Consider the following 11,852-nt stretch of genomic DNA (forward strand, 5'->3'; position numbering starts at 1 on the left):
AATATGTTTGAACTCCGAACTCTCAACTGCGGTTAAAAACCACAAAAAATAACCGCGCAAAATTCATATGGTTAATAACCGAAACGTAGAAAAACAAAATCGCACCGCAAGAATAACCGTCTAACCGTACCGCAAAAATAACCGCACCAAGTGGTTTTGAAAATGGATTAACCGCATTTACGGTTAGTGGTGAGGTTTTAGCCAATAACCGCACCGAACCGCACCGCGTTCACCCCTATCCAGATCAATAGGTTTACTTATCACATAGTAAATGTAATGTCAAGAACAACCACATGATTTGTCCATCTCAAGAAGCTACCTAATTGTAAATGTAATGTCTCAAAGACTTGAAAACAAGACAAACTATATTCTCTAAAGAGAAATATAATCTAGTACCTCGCATATCTTGAAATTAAATCATTTGAATACATCGAAAGCGACCCATCCGGTTCACATTGTTTTGCTTCGTTATGTGACGTAATAATACTATTTAAAAATCAAACAATGAATGTGCTTTTGCTCTCATTTTAGGGTAAACTCCATCACATCCCGAAAATAAAAGAAAAAAAGGTAGAATTTTGTAATGAGAACTGAAAATTATAGGATGAAAAGGTAACGTGGATTGACTACCCATAGCACCACAATAGTCTATGCACATCTTTAAAAGGATCTTTTACAACCGAAAATAACAGAGGAGCTGAAAAATGCTCTGCACATCTTGTTCATCATTTCCTCAAAACCAGAGCCTGACTGCTACTTCTCCCCTCGTTTCCATCCAATCAACAAGAAAACCCAAATCCAGTTCTCGATAAACAAAAACAGTAACGAAGTCTTTGCGGGTTCTTTCTCATAGGGATTCAAGAACACAAGAAACGATCTAGATCTGCAAAAGAAGACGAGTTGTGGCTACTGATGAGGTAAAGATTCCTGCTTTCTATCATTTTTGGATTGAGTTAGTATGTTTAACTTCCGAATTACATTACAGTTGTGTTCACAGATTTAATCGATTGTCGGCATTGGGTGAATGAGATGAAAGAGGAAGTTGCGATTTTGGAGGAAAGACAACAATGACTAGTGGGTCATTGGGTCTAAGATCATCAAGCTATGGGTCGTTATTACAACATCAACAACAATCACAAAATGGAGGAGTGTTCTTACAACAAAAACCCAATTCAACACCACCAATTGCTTCCAGGAAGACATCGAAGATGTTTGTTAATAAAGACAAGGAGAATATGTTCATGTGGATCTTCAAATCTGTTCACAGAAAGAAAGTCGGGATGCTGTTCTTGTGTCTTGTGTCCATCGCAGCTATGTTGTGGGTATTTTATGTTGGCAAAGGTTTGATTTCGTCGATCAATTTTTATTTGAATTCGTCAAATTTTAGCTTCGATTTCCTCAAATCAATTCTAATATTTTATTCTTCCACACGTAGACTTTAGCTCAATTTAGTTTCTGGGTCTGTAAATTTACCTCATTTTGCAACTTTTTAGCACAATTTTCTCTATTGGGTTATGATAATAATTCATTGATATCTATTCTAACTGAATTTTGCATCTTTTTAGAGCAATTTACATTTGTGGGTCTCAAATTCCACTGCATTTTGTACATTTTTAGCCCAATTTAAATCTCATTTTAATCAAATATTCGCTTAATTTTGGTTAATATTGAACCAAATTATGTTTCTATATGTAGTACTTTGTACGATTTTAGCTCAATTCCTATTTCTTTTTTGTCGGTGCCAATAATTCATTTTATCAACAAACTGTATCTTTCTTGATTTTGAGCTCAATTCATCTATGGGTTTTTAATTTGACTGCATTTCTTCGTACATTTTGACCTCAATTTACTATCTCGATCTTTCGTAAAAATTCATTTTTATCACTTTAAAGTTTTTTTTTGCTGTTTATCTGCAGGTGAAGTTCCACAAGAAGTTCATATCCAAAACTTAGAATTCAAGAACGATTCCATCACAAGCTTTTCACCAGCGAGTGTTGATGAAGAAAGAGTTCAAGCCATTACTTTAAATGACGACACAAAAATTACAGCATCCCCACCACCACCACCACCACCACCACCACCTCCTCCTCCTCCACCACCACCACCTCCGCCACCTGCTTATTTCACCGGATACACCCTTCCTCCTGACCATCCTTGTGAAACCTTCACAATGCCACCTCCACCAGCAGACAAGAAAAGAACAGGCCCACGTCGTAAGTTTTTAAATTCTGTTGAAACGATTTCCACCATTTCTGTTTTCCATTGAGAAAATTTGTGTTTTTTCTTCTTATCAGCTTGTCCAGTTTGCTACCTTCCTGTGGAAGAAGCCATTGCGTTAATGCCAAAAGCTCCATCATTTTCCCCAATTCTTCAAAATCTAAATTACATCCATGAAGAAAATCTAACCAGAACTGAATTTGGAGGATCCGATTTTGGTGGGTATCCTTCTTTGAAGCAAAGATTCGAATCTTATGACATAAAAGAGTCGATGAATGTTCATTGCGGGTACCTTTCTCTCCAAAACTTGCTTTCTTGAAATAACATTTCTTCATTTTTATTAAATCTTTTTTGATTTGATGAAAGATTTGTGAGAGGAGATAAACCAGGGCGCCAAACAGGGTTTGATATTGATGATTCGGATCTTTTTGAGATGGATCAATGTAGGGATGTGGTGGTTGCATCAGCCATATTTGGTATCTAAACTATATCTATCTACCCCTAATTTTTGAGATGGATTACTTTCTATTGAATCTAATGATTAAAGTTTTTCAGGTGCTTATGATTTGATTCAACAACCAAAGAACATGAGTGAAACTGCAAAGAAAAATGTTTGCTTTTTCATGTTTGTTGATGAGGAAACTGCAAGTTTTTTGAGAAATTCGAGTGATCTTGATGATAGCAAGAGGATTGGGTTATGGAGAATTGTTGTTGTACACAATCTACCATATATTGATCCAAGACGCAATGGGAAGGTATAGTATTCCAATTATAGCATTGTACTTTCATTGCTTTTTCTTATTAGGATGCTATAATAAACAGATTAATGAAAGTAGATTGCTATTTCTTGCATTTATAAAAAAATGGACAATGTTTTTAATGAGGATACATACATAAATATATGTGTAGGTTCCAAAGCTTCTACTACATAGGCTTTTCCCAAATGTTCGTTATTCTCTTTGGGTGGATGGGAAACTTGAGCTTGTTGTGGATCCTTATCAAATTCTTGAAAGGTATCATGTTTTGATTGTTGATGCAACATTTTCTCTTATTACGTGAGTAAATGACCATTTTACCCTTCCTTTCTTGTTTCTTTTATTCCCTGTAAAGTAACGTATGGATATAGTGTTGAATGGATAAATGATTTCTATCGGTATGGAGTAAGTTCTGTATGACCAAAGATTGTTTTTCTTAAGGACCGAATGAAATGAGCGAGAGTAAATGACGATTTTACCCTTCTGTCTAGATTTGATATTAAATTCCTATTAATTCAAAAACTGTAATCATGTGTGAATTTCAGGTTCTTGTGGAGGAAAAACGCTAGTTTTGCAATATCTCGACATTACAAACGGTTTGATGTGTTTGTAGAAGCAGAAGCTAATAAAGCAGCTTCAAAATATGACAATGCCTCAATCGATTTCCAGATCAACTTTTATAAAACTGAGGGTTTAACTCCATACTCAGAGGCAAAACTTCCTATTAGAAGTGGTAAGACATGCACTCTTTTTATTTTTAAAAAGGTTAAATGCAAGAATTAGCAACTTACTAGTTACTTCCATTTATTTGTTTATCATCTCATCATACTTTCATTTCTTCATATTAAAACATTCTACTTTGAAAATCGATGCCCTCTAAATACAAAACAATATTGAAAGGATAATGTTGTAATTATGCAGATGTTCCTGAAGGATGCGTGGTGATAAGAGAGCATATTCCTATCTCAAACCTTTTTACTTGTCTTTGGTTCAATGAAGTTGATCGGTTTACTTCAAGAGATCAGATTAGCTTCTCAACAGTGAGAGACAAGATCATGTCAAAGACAAATTGGACAGTTCATATGTTTTGGGATTGTCAAAGGCGAAATTTTGTAGTTCAGGTAATAAAACTTTCTTGAATTTAATACACTTTGACTTTCAAAGTCAAACAATATTATTCCCTAATGCAAATCTTGATTACCATTTATTTTCAAACCAAGAATATGATGCTACCATTCTAAAACGGGGTTTTGATATGAAAGTCCTTAAGTTTGTTAAATTTTGTCGGTTTTTGTCCGTGTGACGATTTTTTGTTCATTAATGCCCAAAGTTTGCCAAGTTTTTTTTTTCCATTTTTGCCCTTGGTTTCCTAGGACAAAACAGACAAAGTTTGAGAAAACTTAAGGACTTTCATGTCAATTTGAAAAACGTACTTAGGGTAAAAACATAAAAGATTTGTAACAAGGAAAAAAAAAAGATTGTCAAACTCCGGGCATTAACAAATAAAAAAAACATCACAGGGACAAAACCAACAAAATGTAACAAACTTTAGGACTTTTTTGACCACTCGAAAATCATTGATATAATTTCAATATTCGTACAAAAAAGTTTCTCAAGATTCAAGAAATTTATTATATTTATAGATTCGAAAAGTATTTTTGTTGACCTAAAAAATCAATGCTGTTTTTATCCTCTTTTTCAGGGATACCACCGCGATATTCTTGAGCACTGGCCGCCGCCGCCACCGCCACCACCACTACCGCAGCCTCCTCCAGGTGCACTCACTGTTTTTATGCCGCCACCCTCCGCCCCAATTGATGAAACACCAAATATTTCTGCCTTAGAAACATCGATGGAACATATTGTAAGTAATCCCACAAAGATCCCGCCAGTTAGGCGCCGGAGAGACAGGAGATTCAATTCAAGGCGGCACCGGAAAGTTGTTGCCGGAACAAACCAAAAGTAAAAGGATTTTTATACGGAAAAGAAGCCATTAGTTATTTCCTTCCCTCATTTTTGGGTTAGGACAATTTGTGCAAGATGAGTATTTTTTATCGGCTTTCGTCATTATATACGTGTTAGATTTTACCAGATTTACCATTTTTTGTTGTATATATACTTTTAAAAAAGATGATAATTATGATGATAATGATAATGAATTTTGTTGTGCGAATTTCATGTCATTTTGTTATAAGGTGCAACTCTGCTTTGGTAGGAGTTGCAACCCCGTTGAAATGCAATATCGATTTACTGCTGCAATTATGTAAGTATTCCATTTTAATGGAGGAAATAGCAAGAATAGAGCCTTGTTTTGAGTCCTCTTCTCGTTGAGACAAGGCATCTCATCTGCTGCATGATTGAGATCCCTTGCGCGGTATTCCACAGTAAAATCAAAGCCAAGAAGCTTGCTTACCCAATGTTGTTGTGGAGAAGTAGTCAAACGTTGCTCTAATAAAAATTTAAGACTGTGATGGTCTGTTTTGATAAGGAAATGGAATGGTCGCCAATGAGCCATTACTTTCACCAAACCAATTTCCGGCTAAAAAAGGCAACAGGGTGGTTCTGTTGTTGAAGAATGGCGCCAATCCCCATGCCGGAACAATAAGTGGGTTTGCGAAGTCGGGTAAAGCAAGAACAGGATATTCCAATAATGCCTTCTTCAGTTGTTCAAATGTCGTTTCCGATTATGCTACCTCCTGACCAAAAGAACACTTGGATTGTTTTAAAAACAACCCATGTGTTTGCACCAAACCGAGCATCGTTTCTAAATGAATCAAATTAATGTTCTGCAAGTAAGTGGCTATAAACTAAAATTTCATAAAAAAACCGAGAACGTACCGTCGAAGTTGAGCATGGACCACCTCATTCATTAAACTTTGAAAGCTTGAGGGCGCATTTGACAACCCGAATGACATAACTAGGAACTCGAAGTGACCTTGATGTGTACGGAACGCTGTCTTCTCAATATTCAATATTGGTTGGGTATATTCGAACTTGGTGATATCCTAACGCCAAGTCAAATTTGGAAAAAGTAGTGGAACCATGCAATTCATCTACTACAGGTATTGGGAACTTATCTTTAATATTGGGAACTTATCTTTAACGGTTTTTGGATTAATTTCCTCATAATCCACATAAAAATGTACGCTAAGATGTCATTTTTTTAACCAAAAGTACCTGGGATGAGTAGGGTGACTGGCTAGGGCAGATAATCTCACTTTGGAGCATCTCAACACATTATTGTTCTATTTTATCCTTGAAATGTGGATAATGATAAGGTCGAAACGTGATTGGTTAGGTTCCATTGAGGAGATGTGTCCGATGATCACAACTCCCGGAGGGTAGAAGGTCTTTGGGTTTATAAAAAACAACTGAAAATTGTTCTAAGAGTGTATCCATGCTTACGAGGTCGGAGAGGGTGGCAAACTTGTGTTATTCCTCGTGCCACTTGATAGTGTTTATGTCCACCTTAAACTCCATCTCCTTGATCAAGGCAAAGTCCTAAAGAATGAGTCCCACTTTTGCAGCCACCTAATACCAAGAACTAGATCGTAACCTTCCAAGGGTATCTCGAAGAAATCAACCTTGAATTCATGCCTTTCAGTCTTTGTACCACAAATTGAAAATTCTTACTCATACCGTTGCTTTCAATTTCCCCCTGTCAGTTAATGTGACACGTAAGCATGGACGGTGATGCACAACCACTTGTAGATTCTCCGTTAAACGTTGGCCTCCCTGCAATAAAATTGTGAGTACTTCTACTATCCAACAACACATATGCCAACCCGTTACCGACTCTTTCTTAGACTTGAAGCATATGACTGGTTTTAGTTCCCCGAATGGCATTCAAGGAGATGGCCGACATCTCTTTATTTTCCTCTTCATCATCTGCAATCATGATACAAAACAATTTGGTACACGTGTGATCGATAGAAAACATGTAACAACCCAAAAATCATGACTAAAAATTTTCTTTCGAAACATTACTAAAATCATATTTATAAAAACATAACACTTGTCACAACATAAATTCAGAGTATTAACTCCAACATATTCTTTTTATCAGAGTAAACAATTCCAGACTAACTAACTATGGTGTATGCACTGCAATTTCTCTGAGCTCCTCTTTCGAAAACTGAGTACCTGAAACCAAAAACTGAAACCGTAAGCACGAAGCTTAGTGAGCTCCCCCAAACTACCACATACCATACAATAACATATAAGGCACATACTGAGCCTTGCCCACTGCATCGGACCGAGGTCCGGACTAACTGGGGCCTTGCCCCCTGCATCGGACCGAAGTCCGGAACTGACTGGGACCTTGTCCCCTGCATCGGTCCGAAGTCCAGACTAACTGGGGCCTTGCCCCTTGCATCGGACCGAAGTCCGGAATTGACTGGGACCTTGTCCCCTGCATCGGACCGAAGTCCGGACTAACTGCATCAGACCGAAGTCCGGAACTGACTGGGACCTTGTCCCCTGCATCGGACCGAAGTCCGGACTAATTGCATCGGACCGAAGTCCGGAACTGACTGAACATAGCATAGCATAACATATCAACTAGCATAAACACATATACTTCATACTGCATCGGGCCGTAGCCCGGAACACATAGCACATAAATCTTGTTTGAGCCACAAAGGCATCAAACATACTAACTACTACATTGGACCGAAGTCCGGAAACTACTGCTAACTTAAACGTGTGACAACCCAAGTTGTTCCGTTACATTTCCCCGTTACCGTTAACGGAATATTCCAGTTTATAAAGTTCCGTTAATTAGAGGTCGTCAAATTTAATAAACATTCCATTTGTTTACATTTAATATGCCGTTAAGTCGTGATAAAAAGAAATAAAAACACATAACACCCATTTCCATTTATTTGGAAAATGTTAAGTTTTATTGTTACGACCCCTAAATCGGGTGCGACCAAAAGCCCCGTTTGACGGCAGTATCGGGTAGAATTCCACTGAGCCCTGACTCGAACCCCTATATAAAGGTGAGTGGAGTCCATTGGAGAGTTTTTACACTCCCTAAACACTCTCTCTCTATACTCTCTCTCTAGACTCGTTTTCGCCCCGAATCCGCAACCAAACGCCTCTAAATTGTAAGTCCGCTTACCCTAGCTTATTCTAAACATTATGATTTGTGTTTATAGCCCAAAAATCGGACTTAGAAGCAATGGAAAAAGAGTTTACGGCCTAAGCTCTTCCTTAGGCCGTAAACACCTAAAATGAGGCCAAAATGACCGAAACTTGTCCCTAATGGCTTGGAAATAAATTAGGGATTTAGCCTAGGAGTGTTTGATCAATTAAAGCAATCAATTTAGGGGGTAACAGAGAGTTTACGGTCCAAGCACAAGCTTAGGCCGTAAACACCTCAAAATCTTGTTAAAAGGCCCCAAAAACACTCCTAAAACACTCTTGGACTTAGTACATAAATTAGGGGCTTATCCTTTTGGGTTTAGAACATCTAAACATAAGGATTTGGAGGATTAAAAGGATTTTACGGCCCAGACATGTGTCAAGGCCGTAAACTCCCCAAAACACACCCAAATGATAGTTTTAATCCCCCAAAATGGCATCACACTCCATTATAAATTGTTAGGAAGGCATTAGGGGCTTAAAACTTCACAAAACTCAAAGAATGAGAGTTTACGGCCGTAAACTCCCTTAGGAGTGTCCCTAGGCCGTAAACTCCCAAATGAAGCCCTTAGAAGCCTTAAACCCACTCATGCCTTTTTGGAAAAGTACTTAGAAAAATCCCATGAACAAGATAGAAGCCTTAAACTCCCTAGAACCCATCACCATGAGTTTACGGCCATAAAATCATGGTGAGTAGTCCCTGGGCCATAAACATGGTATTAAGGGTTTACTCTCGGAGGGTAAACTCCATTCCTTAGCCATACACACCTTTAGACGCTACCCGGGACACCCAAACGCTTATCCAAAGTGTTTTCCGCTCCTGTGAGCGCGTATATTTGTTTAATTAGTATTAAATATACTAATTGTATGTGAACATATGTTAAATAGGTCATTGTGTGTGTTCAAGTCCTTGCGTGACACCGAACGCTCAAACGACACCTTCGTCGGACCTACTTACACCAGGTGAGTTCATACCCCTGAATGAACCTTTTAAATGTTTTTACATGTTTTATAGGGGGGATACAAGTTAAACATGCCAGTTATCATATCAATCACATTTGATTGATAACCCGCATGCACAAGGTTTTACCACTGTACACTGTTTTACCGAGTAGGACACTATAATGGTTTTCAATTGTTTCAAAACTCTTACTTATACTGTTTTATCTAAATTCATTCTAAACTGGTTTATGAAAAATTTTCTAAGGTTTTCAAACATATTTTCCAAAAGAATACAAATTGTGATTTTCTCCGGATATAAAGGTTTTTCATCAAAGTTTCCCTTTTTCGACGTATACTTTTACTTGTTAAATATTGTTACTTCGCTTATACTTATTTTATACTCCTACTCTGTAACGCTTTCACTTATACTTGAAGTCACTTATACCTAATGGACGCTTATACTTATTCACACTCTTACTTAGTGATACGATTCTACTTCGCTTATACTTGATATCGACTCTACTTCACTTATACTCGATACGCTCATACTTCACTTATTGTCGTCTCTACTTCGTGATACGCTTATACTTGTTCGACACTCTTACTTCACTCGCGATCACTCCTACTTCACTTGTTAGACACTCCTACTCCACAAAGATCACTCCTACTTGATACACACTCAGTCGTAGTTAGATGTATGTCTGTGCTTATATAGGTACATATAAGTAATGATTGAAAGACTTAGGAAGGCTCGTCTGCCCTATTTCCTTTTCTTCGTTGAGATGTGGTCTGGTGGGATCGGATGGCCGTCCGAAGGTCGTTTGACTCATTAGTTATATATTATATATATGAGTATGGACATATAGGAATTCTCTAGTCAGTTCAGTTAAGAGTCTCTACCTCTAGTCTACACTTACATTAGAAACCCACTATTGGGAAGTCTCTACCTCTAGTTCAGCACTTACACACTACCCACTATTTGGAAGTCTTTACCCACTATTTGGGATGCATCTTCAGGACACAGCTTTCTCCGTCGTCTAGTTGGTAACCAGAGTCTCCTGTAGGGAGAGCGGACATTGTGTGTATAGATCTATACGGGATTGGCAACCCCGCACCCAGACTGCTAGCTACAGTCCCGGCCTACCAAACCAACGGGTGACAAATGTCACATTTTAGACGCTTGTAGGGCGTCTGGTACTCTAGTCAGTATGGTTACGAGTATCCCGGGTTACCTTATAATTCATTGGCTTTAAGGTAACGGTATTTCGCCAGCAATTTACACTGTATGCTGGTAATTCAATTTCAGAGTCACATTGTTTTGACCTTACAAGACGTATCTTTCATTTGATACTGTCTGGGGTCTGTTTCCTCTGTTTTGACCTTACAAGACGTATCTCTCGTTTGATGCTGTCTGGGGTCAGTATCCACTGTATTCACAGTATCCACTGTATTCACTGTATTCATTGTATTCACTGTTTTAGACCTTGCTAGACATATCTTTCATTTGATATTGTCTGCGGTCTGTATTCACTGTTTTGGACCTTACCAACTGTACCTTTCATTTGGTACCTTATGGGGTCTGTGTCTCTGTTTGTTAGACTGAACCAGGCGTGTCGTTCGTTCGATACTCTCCTGGAGTCTATGATTCCTTTGCCTTAGTCAGCAGTCCTCACTGCTGAGGCATATGTTATTTCCCTGTTGTCTCTTGCTTTCTTTAATAATCAAATTCAGTATTTTGATAATGATAGCAACTAAGGGAAAACCACTTTTTACCACATAACACTGACCAGTCTTGGTAGAAGGCTGCTTTTATTAAAGAAAATATAGGATTTTCTGGAAAGGACTCTAATACACTGAAATCTCTTAAACTACTACTTTTATTAAAGTTATTTGAATGAAAACGTCACTAAATGCTTATGAACTCACCAGCATTTGTAAAAATGCCGATACTCGCTTTTCAAATAACTTGTATTCTCAGGTTAGCATTAGACAGGTACATCCCCGGAGCTGTTGATGAAGATAGCTTAGTACCGCGCTGTATTTATTCTATTACTTGTATTACTTTGATGTATTAATGTAACCATGTAAAACTATTACTATTAATGCAATGTTTTGTTGTACTTTGATTACTATAATGCATGTGTTGTGATACTTGACATGACGTCATCCACCCCAGAACGTTTCCGCCGTTCCGGTTTTGGGGTGTGACAAAACGGGCCGTCATTATAGCCTTAGACCCGTTCCTACTGGAAGGAAACTCACATCGAAGAACTGACTGCTGAAGGCCTGAGCAAGAGATCCCTGACTGTGGTTCCGACTTCTCTCTGACTATCATGACAAGTCAAACACTAAATCAAAGAGGAATCTTTCGATGGGTAAAATGACTATTTTACCCCTACTATGGTGTGGGTCATAATCATGGCCCAAACCCTTTAATTCTTTCTAAGTCCATCAATGGCCCATTAAAGGCCCACTAATGGCCCAATTTTCTAAATTGGGCCTAACTCCTCATAGGGGCCCTACTAAAGCCCAAAGAATGTTCTTGGCCCATAATCTAACTGACTTCCGATGGCCCACTATGGCTCAAAGGCCTAAAATCCAAACAACAGCCCACACCGAGGCCCAAAATGCACAAAGCCCCACTGGCTGCTTTACGCGGAGCATACTCTAATATACGCTTAGCGTACAGGCTTGGTGACGAGTACGTTGGGTGTACCTACACGTACGCTCAACGTAATACCTTGTTAAGTCAACTTTCTTTTAAGTGCTTAATAACTCGATTCAGAAGCTACA

The 11,852-nt window shown here is 38.3% G+C and overlaps 1 protein-coding gene across 2 annotated transcripts; it reads left to right on the plus strand.

Moving 5' to 3' along the window:
* The first annotated feature begins 573 nt into the window (after window positions 1-573).
* On the plus strand, window positions 574-5,145 carry LOC145102033 (putative hexosyltransferase MUCI70). Of its 2 annotated transcripts, none has more exons than XM_079039357.1 (10): window positions 574-917; window positions 986-1,341; window positions 1,917-2,213; window positions 2,295-2,505; window positions 2,584-2,693; window positions 2,773-2,972; window positions 3,127-3,230; window positions 3,518-3,705; window positions 3,894-4,093; window positions 4,675-5,145. In XM_079039357.1, the coding sequence occupies exons 2-10, from the start codon at window positions 1,068-1,070 to the stop codon at window positions 4,936-4,938; spliced, it is 1,848 nt and encodes a 615-aa protein (XP_078895483.1). In that variant the 5' UTR covers window positions 574-917; window positions 986-1,067; the 3' UTR covers window positions 4,939-5,145. The 2 variants fall into 2 exon arrangements, with proteins under 2 accessions (XP_078895483.1, XP_078895485.1); XM_079039359.1 differs by having other exon boundaries at window positions 998-1,341.
* Window positions 5,146-11,852: the final 6,707 nt, after the last annotated feature.

Source organism: Lactuca serriola, chromosome 4, assembly GCF_051521515.1.
Source record: "Lactuca serriola cultivar US96UC23 chromosome 4, Lser_US96UC23_V15, whole genome shotgun sequence".
NCBI classification, from domain to species: domain Eukaryota; kingdom Viridiplantae; phylum Streptophyta; class Magnoliopsida; order Asterales; family Asteraceae; genus Lactuca; species Lactuca serriola.

Bases quoted from the DNA above. Each gene is read 5' to 3' on its own strand.
- LOC145102033 (XM_079039357.1), top strand. From the start codon at position 1,068: ATGACTAGTGGGTCATTGGGTCTAAGATCATCAAGCTATGGGTCGTTA. The intron at 2,694-2,772 runs GTATCTAAACTA...AAAGTTTTTCAG, and splicing joins GGTTGCATCAGCCATATTTG to GTGCTTATGATTTGATTCAA. The intron at 2,973-3,126 runs GTATAGTATTCC...ATATATGTGTAG, and splicing joins ATCCAAGACGCAATGGGAAG to GTTCCAAAGCTTCTACTACA.